This window comes from Tachyglossus aculeatus, chromosome X1 (genome assembly GCF_015852505.1).
Source record: "Tachyglossus aculeatus isolate mTacAcu1 chromosome X1, mTacAcu1.pri, whole genome shotgun sequence".
In the NCBI taxonomy this organism is placed as follows: Eukaryota; Metazoa; Chordata; class Mammalia; order Monotremata; family Tachyglossidae; genus Tachyglossus; species Tachyglossus aculeatus.
In genome coordinates, this window is record NC_052101.1 from 10,344,425 (window position 1) to 10,361,650 (window position 17,226).

The following is a 17,226-nucleotide window of genomic DNA, read 5'->3' on the forward strand; positions in this document are numbered from 1 at the left end:
TGCTAACCTCCTCACTGGGCTTCATTCTCATCTGTCCCACTGTCGACCCCTGGCCCATGTCCTACCTCTTGCGTGAAATGCCCTCCTGCCACACATCTGCCAAACGAGCTCTCTTCCCCCTTCATACCCTACTGAGAGCTCACCTCCTCCAGGAGGCCTTCCCAGACTGAGCCCCCCCTTTTCCTCTGCTCCTTCTCCCCTCCCCATTGCTCCAACTCCCTCCCTCTGCCCTACTCCCTTCCCCAGCCCACAGCACTTGTGTATATTTGTACATATTTATTATTCTATTTATTTAATTAATGATGTGTATATATCTATAATTCTATTTATCTATTTTGATACTGTTGATGCTTTTCTACTTCTTTTGTTTTGTTGTCTGTCCCCCTTCTAGACTATGAACTCATTGTTGGGTAGGGATTGTCTCTATCTGTTGCCGAACTGTATTTTCCAAGTGCTAAGTACAGTGCTCTGCACACAGTAAGCACTCAATAAATATGATTGAATGAATGAATGAATCATTTTTCAATTTTCCAATATGAAGATTCAGTGAACAAGCATTTAGTGAGTGTTCTTCCACATATCTGGGCATTTTATTCCTCATTAACTTTAATATGTAATTAAAAGGACTAAGTCTTGCACTTGCTCTGAACCTCTCTATAAGAGGAATTACAATCTAGGTCCACAGGATTGGAGGTCTTTTGTTTGTATTATGTTTTACAAAGTAATCCTGATAACCCTTCCCATCCTCTGTTTCCCTATCCACTTTGAGAGGAGGCTACCAGCTAAAGTGAAAAGCATGAAAATGAAGCAGACTATCTTAATGTCATAGCACAAGGCTAAGGAGTTCCACAATCAGTGAGGCTGAATCATTTCTTGAAGTGACTGAAGTCTGAATCTTCATCTAAGCACATTTTCCAGAGAAGTATCACTGCTCCATCCCTTCTGGTTCCACCCATCTTATTCCTGAGAAGTTTCCTGCTGAGCCTTCTCTTGCACCTTGTTGTCCTGAATCCCATACATCCCCTCTGTATTAAAAATCTATCTTTGCAACTCTTAGTCTGTTTTGTTTGTATTTGCGTGTGTCTCCGATGCAGAACCATTTCCGCTATCTTGGTACAACCTTGTGCTTAGCAACTGCCTCTAAAATTTAGAAGCTGAAACTGGGGTCATATGGAGGCAGAACAGATGTGCGACCATGGAAGAAGAGTTGGCTGGATGTGGGGAGGCTCAGAGATGGTGTGAGGCTCTTCCATGCCAACTGCTCTCCCCCTAATACAACTTTTTTCCCTGAGTTTGCAGCTTTAGGGAGGCTGGGATGGCAATGGGGTGCTTAGTACAGTGCTATGCACACATTAAGCACTCAATAAATACGACTGAATGAATGAATGGGGCATTTTTTATTGAAGCTTTGGAAGAGGAAATTGAAGGTACAGGATGGGATTTGGAATGGAGGGAAATATGAGAAGGAAGGTTAGAGTGTAAAGGAGAAACACCTGAAAATCCAGAGGGCAGCAGGGTTAGCGTCACAAAGCTTAAAAGAAAGGGGTTCAATACATAAATTATGAGGCTCCTACAGAAGCAAAATTTGCCTGCCTGTCAGATAAGTCAACTAATCATCTATAGGAGAGAGCAGAATCTCCTGAAGCCCGACTTTTCCAGGAAGGATATGGACAAAATATTTGGTATCTGTAAGTAGTGTTCATGAAGAATACACATATATTGAACATTGATAATTTGAATTTCTAAAGTGCTTTTCTTCCTAACAACTTTAAGCACTTCCACATGGTTTCTCATGTAAGCTGAACAGCACACTTCTAACAATAAAAAGGGAATTTTTAAAGTCAGAAAACTTAGAAAGGATAAGAATTTTGCCCAAAGGCACATAGTAGGTCAGTAGCAGAGCAAGTCAAGTCAACCAGCCCTGTCCTGAAATTTTCCCAAGACATGGTTACTTTTCACATGCTTTTTTAACTGCGATTTGGAGGTAGAGTAATGTTTGATTTCCCTAGATTGTGTGAAGTGAAAAAAAAAGATTGCACAAACCTATAGAATTAAAGCTGTTGACAGCATTATTCTTATAAGTAAGTTATGGAGTCAAATTGTACTTGCCTCATAACCTCTGGAGCTGTTCTGTATTCCAAAATGTGGGGTTCCAGGATCTGTGCAAGTGTTATGAGCTGGATCTGAAATGAAGCATTTTAAAAAGAGCAGCCTATGAATTATCATTTACACAGTATGACTTTCTGTAAACTTTTTGCAAATTTGAATCATCTGTGAGACTACTCTCATTAACAGCATTTTTCTTGAAATAATCATTGATTTTTCATGAATTCTTACTGTGTGCAAAGCATTGCACTAAGCACTTGGGGAACTATAATATAGTAGAGCTTTGGTAGACATTACCCCTGATCACAAGGAGTCCAGAGGACGAGACTGATATTAAAATGAACCCCAGATAGGGGAAATGACAAGAATACAAAGATATGTACTGAGAATGGGGTGAATATCTAATGTTTAAGGGGTGTAGATCTGAATGCATACAGGTGATGCGGATGGGAAGGCAGGAGGGGAAATAAGGATTTAGGAAAGGCCTCTTGAAGGAGATGTGATTTTAGAAGGGCTTTGGGAAAATGATAGCCTCTCAGACATGAAGGAGGAGGAAGTTCAAAGAAAAAGGGAGGAAGTGAGCTAGGGTTTAACTATAGATTAGAAGAGATTGAGGTGCAGAGAGTAGTTTGGGATTATCAATCAATCAGTCACATTTATTGTGTGCTTACTGTGGGCAGAGCACTGTATTAAACATTTGGGAGAGTACAATATAAAATATGATAGGCACACTCCCTGCCCACAGTAAGCATCCAGTCTAGAAAGGGAGACAGAGCAGTGAATTGTCTGGTTTGCATTGTAATCACAGATCAGTGAGGTTAGATAGGAGGGAGAGAGCTGACTGAATGCCTTGAAGCCGAAGGTAAGGAGTTGCTGTTTGATGTGGGGAGTGGAGAGATACGTATTGAGTATATTTTTTTTTCAGAAAAATGATCAAGGCAGCAGAGTGAAGAATGGACTTGAGAGGAGAGAGACAGGAGGCAGAAAGGTCATTGAGGAGGCTGACTCAATAGTCAAGACAGAATATAAATGCATGAGATCAGCGTGATTGGATTCAGGAAATGCTGTGAAGGTAGTACAGATAGGATCTGACAACAGATTGAATGTATGGATTGAATGGTAAGGAGTGGAAGATAATGCCAAGATTACAGACTTGTGAGACAGGGACAAGGGTGGTGCTGTCTACAGTGACAGGAACATCACTGGGAGGAGAGGGTTTAATTTGGAAGATGAGTTTTGGTACAGACAGGTTCGTTTTGAGGAGTTGGCGGAACCTCCAAATAGAGATGTCCTGAAGGAAGGAACAACGTGAGATTGTAGAAGAGCAGGGAGGTTAAGGCTGGAGATATAGATTTGGGAATCATCCTCCTAGAGATGCTAGTGGAAGCCATGGGAGGGAATGAGTTCTCCATGGAAATAGTACAATAGAAAGGGACCCAGAACTGAATTTTAAAGGACTCCCACAGTTAGAGGGCAGGAGGTGGTGGAAGAGACTGGGAATAACCTGTCAGAGAGACAGGAGGAGAACCAGAGAGGACAGTGTCACTGAAGCCAAGGGGAGATAATGTTGCCAGGAGAAGGGGGTAGTCCACAGTATAGAAGGTAGCTGAAAGGGCGAGGAAAATTAAGATGGAATAGAAGCCATAAGATTTGGCAAGTAGGAGGTCATTGGTGACCTTTGAGAGGGCAGTTCCTGTGCAGGAAAGGGGGTGGAACCCCAAGTGGAAGGGGTCAAGAAGAGAAGTGAAATTAGATTTCCATTTAATTTCTCCCAATTTAAAAAAAAACTGTGTTCTTTATCTATATTCCCACTGGAAAGAAATACATTTGGAGAGAGAATCTCCGGCCAGAAAACTGGCAAAGAAGAATTACTCACTGCAGAAAAATGACTTTATGTTAAAGAATTGACTTCTGCACTGTGTGCTCCACTTATTTGACCGCACTGTGGAAACCACGGAAACAGCATTTTGAGAAAGTGGCCTTCCCTCTTCCTGATTCTTAAGCATCGAGAAACAATAAAACAAATAAAAGAAGTCTTGTTTTCTTCCCCCAAGACATATATGGTAGAAATGAATTATCCTTGCCATGCTTCAAGAAATATATTCTTCTGGAATGTTATTTATGTAATGTAATTTATGAACAAAGAGGGACTAAAGATTGGAGGAAGGAATATAAATAACCTTCGTTATACTGATGATATAATCCTACTAGCAGAAAGTGAAGAAGATTTGAAGGGCTTATTATTGAAAGTTAAGGAACAGAGCAAAAAGATGGGCCTATATTTGATGGTCAAGAAAACAAAGATCATGACAACCGGAACTTTTAATACATTTGTAGTGGATGGAGAGAAGATTGAAATAGTTGACAATTTTTCTCTCCTGGGATCGATAATCAACAATAAAGGAACTAGTAGCCAAGAAATATGCCGAACATTAATGTTAGGAAGACTTGCTATGAAGAGCCTGGAAAGAGTCATGAAGTGTGCTGATGAAACAACTGCCACAAAAATACAAACTGTAAACACTATGGTATTTCCAGTGACAATTTATGGCTCTGAACGCAGGGGAGTGAAAAAACAGGACAGAAAGAATATCGATTCTTTTGAAATGTGGTGTTGGAGAAGGCTTTTTGCAAATACCATGGACTGCCTGGAAAACAAACAAATGGATTTGGGAGCAAATTAAACCACAGTGGTCTTTGGAAGGCCAAATGACTCGACTTAGATTACCATATTTTGGACATATCATCAGGAGGACTGAGTCTCTGCAGAAGACACTAATGTTAGGAAAAGTCCAGGGAAAACGTGGAAGAGGCAGGCCAGCAGCTAGATGGATAGAGACCCTAACAATGATAACGGAAGAACCATTAGGAAGGTTGTGGATTATGGCAGAAGACAGGACGTTCCAGAGAAAGTACATCCATGGAGTCGCTAGGAATTGGAATTGACTAGATGGCACTCAATAATAAAAATAATAATTTATGAATGTGTGCAGTTTGTCCCTAAAGGACCCCAAGGAACAAAACATGGTTGATTTTAAAATTGAGAACAATTTAGCAGGAACTCTCTTGGATGATAATAATAATAATAGTAATGATGGTATCTGTTAAGCGCTTACTATGTGCCAGGCACTATACTAAGCACTGGGGTGAATAGAAGCAAATCGGGTTGGACACAGTTCCTGTCCCATGTGCGGCTCACAGTCTAAATCCCCATTTTATGGAAAAGGTAACTGAGGCACAGAGAAGTGAAGTGACGTGCCCAATGTCACACAACAGAAACATGGATAGGGTGGGATTAGAACTCACGACCCTCTGACTCTCAAGCCCGTGCTCTATCCATGCTGCTACTCTGGATAGAAGCTCTAGATAGGCTTTGGACCTAGCAACTAAATAAAGGACACCATTACACATGGAGAAAATGTATTTTTCACTGAAAATATGTTTAAACAGACCAAAAATAGCAATGAACAATACAAATGCAGGATTTTTTTTTCTTTATCTGATTGGTATATCAAATCCTCTAGACTCTAAGCTCATTATGGTCAGGGAATGTGCCCGCTCATTCTGTTGCATTGTAATTAATTAATGATGGCATTTGTTAGGCACTTACTATGAGTGAAGCACTGTTCTAAGCGCTGGGAGGGATACAAGGTGATCAGGTTGTACTCACCCAAGTGCTTAGTACAGTGCTCTGCACAGAGTAAGTGCTCAATAAATAGCACTGATTAATTGGTTGATTAGACGCAACCTTTGTTTTCATTAATTTTCCATTTTCTACAAATAAAAGTTAAATTTGGCTTGGTTTTTGCCCATCAGCGCATGCATTTAGATTTCTGCCAAGCTGTCCTATTCTTGCTTTATCTAACTATAGCAAACAATCAATCAATAATATTTATTCAGGGTTCACTGAGGGGCAGAATAAGAGAGAAGTGAAGTGACTTATCCAAAGTTACACAGCTGACAAGTGGCGGAGCCGGGACAAGAACCTATAACTTCTGACGCTGCTTGGTGAGAAGCAGCGTGGCTCAGTGGAAAGAGCCCGGGCTTTGGAGTCAGAGGTCATGGGTTCAAATCCCAGCTCCGCCAATTGTCAGCTGTGTGACCTTGGGCAAGTCACTTAACTTCTCTTTGCCTCAGTTACCTCATCTGTAAAATGGGGATGAAGACTGTGAGCCCCCCATGGGACAACCTAATCACCTTGTAACCTCGCTAGTGCTTAGAACAGTGCTTTGTACACAGTAAGCGCTTAATAAATGTTATTATTATTATTATTATTATTATTATTATTATATAGGGCACTGTCACTGTTCCACATGGAGCTAAAGGTCTAAGGGGGAGGAAAGAAGAGACACTAAATTCTCATTTCACATATGAAAAACCTGAGCCACGTAGAAGTTAATTACTTGTCCAAAGTCACACAGCAGGCAGTACCGTAAGCTCATTGTGGGCAGGGAATATGTCTGTTACAGTGTTTCATTGTCCTCTCCCAAGCGCTTAGTACAGTGCTCTGCACACAGTAAGTGCTCAATGAATATGATTGACTGACTGCTTACAACATCATTGGGACGCAATATAGAGGTGATCAAGGACTGAAAATAACCCACTTTTTCTAAAAATGACTGTTTTGCATCAACCACATCTTTAAATACAGGTTAGAAACTGCTAATTTCTAGACTGTGAGCCCATTGTGGGCACGGATTGTTTCTCGTTGTTACTGAATTGTACTTTCCAAGCGCTTAGTACAGTGCTCTGCACAAAGTAAGCATTTGATAAATATGACTGAAAGAGTGAGTAATTTTATTAATAAGCATTTAAAGCTTTCCAATAGAAAAATGCATAAATACCAACCTTTTTACCTGGCTACCTCCATGTACGGCACCAAGGGGCGAGGGGTACAACATTTTTTTCCCCACCGAGGCAAGAGCCATTAAATTACAGGTTTCGGAAGGAGCTACCAGCAAGAGCAAAGAGAGCTAATGCAAAAAATAATCAATTTGGGATTAGCCAGGACCTTCATGCCTTGGGGAATTAACCTGGAGTAAAAGAGAACTGTAACTGTCTGCTTCTACTAGATAGCTGAGATATTTGACTGAGATTGAAAAATAAGATTCTCAGGCTCCCATTTATCAACCTTCATCTTCATTCATCCATATTAGTTGTCAGGCTCCACTATTTTGGTTTTTTTTTTTTTTTGTATGTAATCTGTCATTGTAAACCTCTAATGTAATAGTACGGGATGGCATTTCATTTGGGCCCAGTTCCTAATTTTAATACTAGACAATCTCCTTCCACTGTCACAAGATTATGTGATGCAGCTGATTTATTCATAAAGAAAACTCAAACAGATGGAAACTCAGCACGTGCTACATGCCACTCGAGCTATCGCAGAACATTTCAACTACAGAGTTGCTTATACCATCAAGCTGTTAATGGGAAAATTGAAATAGACCAGTCTTTGAAAACAGCGTGTTAGCAAGAGCAACCAATTTATAGGGGAGAAAGAAGAAAGGCAGAGAGATGGTGTTACTATCACAAGAGAAATAATTATACTCAAGTGCTACCAAACACTTGAATCTCTTAGGAAAACTCAAGACTGTATGTGATTATTTCTAGCAAGATGTTGATTTTGAAAATGATGGTCTCTTTTGATTGCGAGTACATAGAGAAAAGATGTTTAGCTCCATAGATGTTTAAGGCAAACCTGTGGACTAGCCATACCGATATAAAATTAGCCTGAATGAGTCTAAAATTAAGTGAAAGAGGTACTGATCTCATTTTCTTGTTTCCAGCCCACTATTTGGGTGAGTATGAAAGTGGTTCGCTCCCTCTACTCTACCACCCTCCTTCCCCACAACAGTTGTGTGTATATATGTACATATTTATCATTCTATCTATTTCTATTAATGATGTGTCTATATTTATAATTCTATATATTTACATTGATGCTATTGAGGCCTGTTTACTTGTTTTGATGTCTGTCTCCCCCTTTCTCGACTGTGAGCCCATTGTGGCAGGGACTGTCTCTGTTGCTGAACTCTACTTTCCAAGCAGTTAGTACAGTGCTCTGCACACAGCAAATGCTCAGTAAATACGACTGAATGAATAAATGAATGGTTATCATGAATGGTTTCAGAGGAAGAAAAGGTTTTGGGAAGAAACCTAATCCAAGACACTTTTTTTCTCTCTCTTTCTCTAGGATTGCTGAAAAGATTGGTGGTGTATTTGTCGAAACTGGGAAAGCACTGGATATTATTCAGGGGCCTAGGGATAAGGTGGGATCCTAAATTGATGAGTCCCAAGTCATGAAAACAGAATACAGGCTTGCTGTTCTCTCAGGAGAACATTTTAATGTTACCATTTTTCATAGATCCACTGCATTAAAATTCTGTTTTGTTATCATCTCAGAGCTGTACAACAGCTTTCCTCTAAGGGCCCCCTTTTAAAATGATCCAGTATTAGTGTCTGGAATTTCTTGGCCAGTAAAAGATCTCATTCAGGAGACATCAGAATGATTACCAATGCATGTAGGTTGTATTCCACTCCAAGTACCATCTGCTTGGCAGCGTCTTCTTGATGATCCTATTAATATAAAAGGAGGCTTGCACTGAAAGAAGACTTCAGATTTATAGGTGAAGCTTTTCCCATTAAGTTGCCCTTCCGCGGGAGTGCCAGGATCTCCACAAAACACAGCTATGGAAAGGAACAACATTAGGTAGTTAAGGAGAAAGAAATTGCTAATGAGGGCGCAACAAAAATCAGTTCATCTGCACATCCTTAATTTGTTCCTAAATAAATTTCATTCCCAGATGGCAACAGTGTGCCTACATGGGTGCTCTCTTATTTATAGATTTATTGCACAAAATGTAAATGGGTTTTACTCATTCATTTTTATTTCCACAGAATTGGAGCAAGAGAGAAATTGAACACCCTTATTTTTTTCCTTAGAGAGTCAAGGGAAGTAAAGCACTTTAGGTCCCTTGGTTCATTTTAGATTCTCCATTACTCTCTTTACATATCTATAGCACCACAGTACTTCCAAGAAACAAAAGTGCATTGCTTTAGCCTGTGATCATGAGGTCATCAATCATTGATTCCGGAAAGCAAAACTCGTCCTCATCTCTTTTCACTTGAAGCTATCCTTTGGGAGAATGGGTGCAGTCCGTAAGTTCACAAGATGAAGTGTTTTAGGCAGAGCGCAGATGAGTTATTTATGCCTTACCAAAAATAATTTGCAACACTAAATTTTGCATGTTGCATAATTTACTAGACAAAGTATAAGGTGGATAGTCTACAGAGGATCTCATTTTATACTCTCCCAAATGTTCACAGCACATCAGAAAATACAGCAGTAATGAGGATATTACGGTTACTTACGCAGGCACTGTGGAATATCGCCCCTCCACACACCCTGTCCTTCACAAGAAAGTATAGCCGGATTTGAAAGCTGGTAGCCCTCGACACATCCATAACTGATGCTGGAGCCCCACTGGTAGTCGGAGCCTTCCACTTTTCCAAATTGCACTTGAGGAGGTTGACCACACATGATAGCTATTCCAGAGACAAAAAATATTGCACGTTTTCTTTTTCACTTAGCGTGAAATAGAATGAAGAGCTTTCACAATGTGATATCAAAAGTACCTCTGATGATTCTGTGGAAACTTATACTGGCTTCTGATTTTAATAACTGAGACACTGACAGAAAAGAATTGCAACCACTGGAATTACAATTCATTAGTTTAATCGTTATTATCTTCTGCTCAATCCCTTGAACCTCTGAGAAAGTAGCTCTCATTTTCACTTAACAAATAGTAAATGGAGGTCGAAAACTAGGTGATTTCGAGGGAATAAACCCTCAATGAAAATGAGAATTTCTAGCTCTCCCAGGAACTTACATCTCTTTTGAAAGACAGGTTGAGAAATTTAACAATCGAATATGCCAGATTATCAAAATTTTTTAAAATATGAACAAACCATGAGATGGTAAACTCCTGTTTCACATGAAATGTGCCTATTATATTTCATGTTTGCCATTTGCTTCCTATGGATTAATATAATAATAAAATAATAATGATAATAGCATAACATTTGCTAAGCACTAAGTACTGGGGGTGGATAAAAGATAGGTTGGACACAATCCCTGTCCTGCATGGGACTCACAGTCTAAGCGGAAAGGAGATCAAGTATCGACTCTCCATTTTGCAGATGAAGAACTGATGCACAGAGAAGTGAAGTGACTTGTCCAAAGTCACACAGCATTCAATGATGAGAGGAGCTAATTCATCTGACTCCCAGACTGCTGCTATTTTAGCTAGGCCACAAAGCTCCCAGGGATAGAATATTTAGGCACTCAATAAATACTGTGATTTGTTGATATAATCCACAGTTAATCAATACTGTATGTAGTTGATTAAGCCAAGAAGTAGTCACAATTTTAATGAAAAGCCAGTTTTCAATGAGTTGAAAATCGAGAGGCAAACCCAAGAATTCAGGCCTCCAAAGCATTTAAAATAAATAAATAAATGAAATGGCTACTTTTTAGGTATATGTGTGGGTTGGGAAGTAAGCACGAAAAGATATCTTTATATGTTTTGGACCATAGTTGTGGAAAATTACACTACCATTTTCATTTCCAAGCATTTAATATTAAATCGGGGATAGATACTGTGGACGAAATTTTCTTCTCCACAAGGAACTGTACAGACAGTGAAATCTGGTTTTAAAAATAAAGGTAAACAGGCATTGGAAGTTGTTTTAAGAACACTCTAGATTATGCATTTCTTTAGGATAAATTAAATGATTAAGTAATCATTATCATTTAAACAAAACTGATGAATGAAATTGTGTTACTAGGAAAATCAAGAGAATAAGGCATTTTATTCAAATTTAGGGTGGTGTTCCTGGAATGCAACTAATGGAAACACATCAATTTTTTTTTGTTTGTTTAAGCAAAACAAAATAATTTCTCTCAGAGTGAAACACAGAAGAATTAGTCCATATTGGATTATTGCCTTATAATAATAATAATAATAATAATAATAATAGTAATAATAATGCCATTTAGTAAGTGCTTACTATGTGCAAAGCACTGTTATAATAATAATAATAATGATAATAATAATGACATTTATTAATTGCTTACTGTGTGCAAAGCACTGTTCTAAGCGCTGGGGAGGTTACAAGGTGATCAGGTTGTCCCATGGGGGGCTCACAGTCTTAATCTCCATTTTACAGATGAGGGAACTGAAGCACAGAGAAGTGAAGTGACTTTCCCAAAGTCACACAGCTGACAACTTGTGGAGCCGGGATTTGAATCCATGACCTCTGACTCCAAAGCCCATGCTCGTTCCACTGGGCCACACTACTTCTTTTCATAGTAAGTGCTTAACAAATATCACAACTATTACTAACATTATTACTAAAATTATTAACAATTTTAATAAATAAAATTGTCAGATATATAGGAAAAAATACATTTCCAGGATAGGCATTGAAGGAAAGGGCATAGGAAAATGTGGCAGTGTATCAGATGTTTAAGATGAATTATCTACTGATTAAGACTCTCTTGTGCACACTCCACTGTGGTTAAAAAAATGATCAACATGGCTTGTTAGCTTGTTAGAATTAGGGAAAATTCATTAGGGGTTTCTATTAACTACCACCAATGCTAAGAGCTAAAGTAGAGAGCTCAGAGCATAGCATTCTCACTGAAACATTTTAAAATATCGGCAAGGCATTTGAGTCAACATTTGTCTTTTCCGGTTTTGAAAATGATATTGGATCTCATCATTAGTACTGCTGTTGGTCAGGATATGACAATTCTAATTCTTGTTTACTGATAGATGTGAATGCACAACTCTAAATATTTCAAGAATAAATTTAACTTCTGAAATCAGCACGTATGTCATTTTGATTTTGCTCATCTTCAATTTCTTATGAAAAGAACTGCATGAATTATACACTGTAAAGAATAATAGGTTCAAAGGTGATTCTGAATGATATTTCTAGAATTAAAAAAGAAAAGCAATACAAACCTTTGCAGATGGGTTTACTTTGGTTCCAAGTACTATCTTTTGTACAGCGAATCGTGCTTGCCACCTCAGGTTCCATCACGTAGCCTGGATTACACTGATAATTTACAGTCTTATTGAAGGTAAAGTCATGACCAAACTGAAGGCCATTTGCCAATGCTCCTGGATCTCCACAGCTAATAACTAATTAAAAGAAAACAGAAGAATCTTTCTGTAAATTTCAACCATTCATAACCAACAAAAACCAACAGAAACAGAAACCAGAGTCCGTGCACAATCAAGCGGTACTCGTTTAGTTAAAACCGCAGAAAGCAACATTTTCCCAGGATCTCCACAGCTAATAACTAATTAAAAGAAAACAAAAGAATCTTTTGTAAATTTCAACCATTCATAACCAACAAAAACCAACAGAAACTGAAACCAGAGTCCATGCACAATCAAGCGGTATTCGTTTAGTTAAAACCGCAGAAAGCAACATTTTCCTCGATGTTCCGTTAGTACCTTAAAAAGGATTACCAGTATTTTCTCCTTCACCATTGCAAAGTGAGGATGTAAATGTTAAATCAATTCATATTTTTATGGAAAATAAAATCCCAAAAAAACAAATATCAGAATGAGCTGATTCCATTCTGTTTCTGTTTCAAAGCTCCCAGGGATAGAATATTTAGGCACTCAATAAATACTGTAATTTGTTGATCTAATCCACATTTACTCAATCAATACTGTATGTAGTTGATTAAGCCAAGAAGTAGCCACAATTTTTAATGAAAAGCCAGTTTTCAGTGAGTTGAAACTCGAGAGACAAACCCAACAATTCAGGCCTCCAAAGCCTTTCCATAGAGTATTTATTGAGTGCCTAAATGTTATATCCCTGGGAGCTGGTGGATAATATGCAATACTTTTTGTCTCTGGAATAGCTATCATGTGTGGTCAACGTCCTCAAGTTCCAAAGAGTATGGAACCAACTCATTCATATAGAAATATCTGTGCCCTGGCAGTGTCTACCTAATGACCCTCTGACACTTCAGATGTCTGATCACTTTATTAAACAAAGATGTCACTAGTATCATGTTGGCGGTATTGGATATTTGCTATCTCGTCAGGTCAATATCAAGTTGGTGATCTTTTAGCCTGACACCCTGGAACAGTAGTTTGGAACCATATGACTCAACCAAGAAAGCAGTCCCCAAAACTTCATAAATTCACAGTATGGACAGAACTGATCATCATACATCTGTCCTTTCAGCCACATACATAATAATAAAAATAATTGTGGTATTTTTAAGCACTTACTACGTTCCAGGCACTGTGCTAAGCGCTAGGGTTGAAAAAAGCAAATCAGGTTGGACACAGTCCCCATCCCAAATGGGGCTCACAGTTTTCATCCCCATTTTACAGATGAGGGAACTGAGGCATGGGGAATTATAGTGGTTTGCCTAGGGCCACACAGCAGACAAGTGGCAGAGGAAACGCACACCCCTGCTTTTCAGTTTGGAAGATGCTCCTGCTGATAGTATAATCTCACTCTTAGGACAGCTAGATACAATTTTCAATGACCTTTGACTACAATTTAACTGGTACTATAAATTTTCCATTTCTATACATTTACGTATATATTTCGGAGAGATATTTTCTATGAAAATGAAATTGTGTTACTAGGAAAATCAAGAGAATAAGGCATTTTATTCATATATATTTCTAATTGTTATGGCTCAGTCAATCAACCCTCACTGAGAACTGCTAGATCAACTTGGTTATCAATGACAGAAGGTCTGCGGCCAGCCACCAGTTGGCAAATTTAAAAAGTTGGCCTCAGGTGCTGAAAATAAATGAAATGATTGGTTATTCCTCTCTATCTCAGTTTAGGGGAGAAAATAAATGAATTAGCTTATTTTCTTTGTGTAATGATAACTGCTTTATTTGGAGTTTATAGCTCTCCGCGTACTGAATGATATGGTTGATAGCATGAATGAATGAACTTATTTTCTCTATTCTAGCAGATATCAACAAAAGACTTCAGCTGGCAAAACCAGACATTTCTTCCGGGCACAACTGAATCTGGAAAAGACTCAGCTGGATGATGTTCATGTTGGGGAATACCTCCTCAAGTCACCCTGCCATTTACCATTCTCTCTGGTTGTCTGAACCCAGAGTGTAAGGGACATGGGATAGAATTTAGGACAGTGGAATTTTTTTTTTTTTACAAGTCACGAAAGGTGGAGATGAGGTGTGGACAGTGAGAGTTAAGGACAGCGGAAGTAACGGGGGGAGGACCATGGCTGAGAGTTTGCTTGGGCAGAAAAAGGCAGCCAGGTTTTCTAAATTTGAGATAGGATGGGGAGGAGATAAGGAGGAGAAGAGGGAAGGAGTGATTGTTGAAAAAAAACAAGCAACACAGCATTATATAACTGGAACTTTCCAACATTGACTTAGACATTGGCTAGAAAAGGAGATATCACAGAGTGGTAGCAAAGCCTATTGGTCTAACCAGTGAAACCCCTCTATTAAGCTGTCATTGGGAACTTTTAAGTAGATGCCACTTCAAACCCTTTCAAATCCTTGACTTCTGAGTCATCTGCGGGTTGATTCACTCCTCTCTGACATAAACTGTCTGCATTTTGGCGGTTAGGTCTTTTACGAACAGATACAGAAATTTTAGGGCTTGAAAATGAGCAGGGCCCATTCATTTACAGAACACATCAAGACACCACCAGAGGTGAGAGGTGTTTAATAACAATGATAATTATGGTATTTGTTAAGCTCTTTCTATGTTGTCCAGCACTGCTCTAAGTACCATAGAGAAGCAGTGTGGCTCAGTGGAAAGAGCCCAGGCTTGGGAGTCAGAGGTCATGGGTTCGAATCCTGCCTCCGCCACGTGTCTGCTGTGTGACCTTGGGCAAGTCACTTCACTTCTCTTTGCCTCAGTTACCTCATCTGTAAAATGGGGATTAAGACTGGGAGCCCCACGTGGGACAACCTGATCACCTGGTATCCCCCACAGCGCTTAGAACATAGTAAGCACTTAACAAATGTCATAATTATTATTGTTATTATTATTATTATTATTATTATTATTATTACTGTGGTACCTACGAGTTAATCAGGTTGGAAATAGTCCCTGTCATACAGGGGGTTCATAGTCTTAATTCTCATGAAGTTAAGTAATTTGTCCGAAGTCACACAGCAGACAATTGGCCAGGATTGGAACCCAGATCCAGGCCAGTGCTCTAACCACTAGTCTACGCTGCTTCAATATGGTGCATGGTTCAATAAATCTGAGGCAGAGCTAATTCCTTAATCCCTCTCCCTTCTGCATTGCCTATACACTTTGATTTGTACCCTTTAAGCATTTACTATTCATCTCACCCTCAGCCCCACAGCCCTAATGTACATATTTGTATTTGATTTTAATGTCTATCTCCCTGTCTAGACTGTAAGCTCTTGGTAAGCAGAGAATGTGTCTACCAACTCTGTTGTATTGTACACATTGTATGTCATTCCAGTATTCAAATTACTGATTGTGTTATTATGGGACGCTAGAGAGACCAAAAGGGAAGTACCGTCTGACTAGTAGGGTCAGAACTGCTAGATCAACTTGGTTATCAATGACAGAAGGCCTGCGGCCAGCCAGCAGTTGGCAAATTTAAAAAGTTGGCCTCAGGTGCTGAAAATAAATGAAATAATTGGTTATTCCTCTCTATCTGAGTTTAGGGGAGAATATAAATGAATTAGTTTATTTTCTTTGTGTAATGATAACTGCTTTATTTGGAGTTTATAGCTCTCTGCATAATAATAATAATAATAATGATGGCATTTATTAAGCACTTACTATGTGCAAAGCACTGTTCTAAGCACTGGGGAGGTTACAAGGTGATCAGGTTGTCCCACAGGGGGCTCACAGTCTTAATCCCCATTTTACAGATGAGGTAACTGAGGCACAGAGAAGTTAAGGGACTTGCCCAAAGTCACACAGCTGACAATTGGCGGAGCCAGGATTTGAACCCATGAACTCTGACTCCAAAGCCCGGGCTCTTTCCACTGAGCCACGCTGCATACCGAATGATATGGGCACATTTCAGTAAAAACAGCAAGATCTAAAAATCTAATGAAGAAAATTCCTTTGTATCATCATCTTTTACACAAACATAGTCTTCACTCTGGAGGTGGGAGATGATGGGAATATTTTGAAAAACATCAGTAAGTTTCCGTGCCAATGAGATTTTTATTATAGTATTCAGGAATCATTCGTTCATTCAGTCGTATCTATTGAGCGCTTACTGTGTGCAGAGCACTGTACTAAACGCTTGGGAAGTAGGATGAAAGGTTCTGACCTGTGCAGTCTGGTGCATTGCCTGTCCAAGTGCCATTGGCAGTACAATGACGAGTCGTCAACCCAGATGTTTTATAACCTTCCCAACAAGCGTAGATGACCGAGCTGGAAAACAGTATCCCATCACTGCTGATGATCAGGCCATTGGCTGGACTTCCGGGGTTGCCACAAGACACCGCTGGGGAGGAAACAACCAGAAAAAAATATTCAGTGGTCCCCATCACCCGTGACAAGCGAGAGAAGTAGACTGTGAGCCCGTCGTTGCATCGGGACCGTCTCTATATGTTGCCAACTTGTACTTCTCAAGCACTTAGTACAGTGCTCTGCACACAGTAAGCGTTCAATAAATACGATTGAATGACTAGAATGGCCTAACGTTTTAAGAACAGATATATCAATTGTGTTATTGTGGGACACTAGAGAGACCAAAAGGGAAGTACTGTCTGACCAGTAGGGTCAGAACTGCTAGATCAACTCGGTTATCAATGACAGAAGGCCTGCGGCCAGCCACCAGTTGGCAAATTTAAAAAGTTTAAAAATTTAAAAATAACAGAACAGAATATCAATCAAAGATATTTATTGCACACTTACTAAACGGTAAATTCGTTGTGGGCAGGCAACTTGTCTACCAACTCACTTATACTGTACTCTCACAAACACTCAATCAATCAATCAATCGTATTTATTGAGTGCTTACTATGTGCAGAGCACTGTACTAAGTGCTTGGGAAGCACAAATTGGCAACATATAGAACACTCAGTA

The 17,226-nt window shown here is 39.3% G+C and overlaps 1 protein-coding gene across 1 annotated transcript in view; it reads right to left on the bottom strand.

The window, feature by feature from the left end:
* CSMD1 (CUB and Sushi multiple domains 1) overlaps positions 1 to 17,226 on the bottom strand; it is a 1,252,749-nt gene that overhangs the window by 29,404 nt on the left and 1,206,119 nt on the right. Inside the window, exons 59-63 of the mRNA XM_038771657.1 lie at positions 16,466 to 16,642; positions 12,138 to 12,317; positions 9,481 to 9,654; positions 8,623 to 8,796; positions 2,110 to 2,183 (exon numbers count right to left, since the gene is read on the bottom strand). Coding sequence (XP_038627585.1) covers positions 2,110 to 2,183; positions 8,623 to 8,796; positions 9,481 to 9,654; positions 12,138 to 12,317; positions 16,466 to 16,642 — 779 coding nt within the window. The remainder of the gene's footprint in view (positions 1 to 2,109; positions 2,184 to 8,622; positions 8,797 to 9,480; positions 9,655 to 12,137; positions 12,318 to 16,465; positions 16,643 to 17,226) is intronic.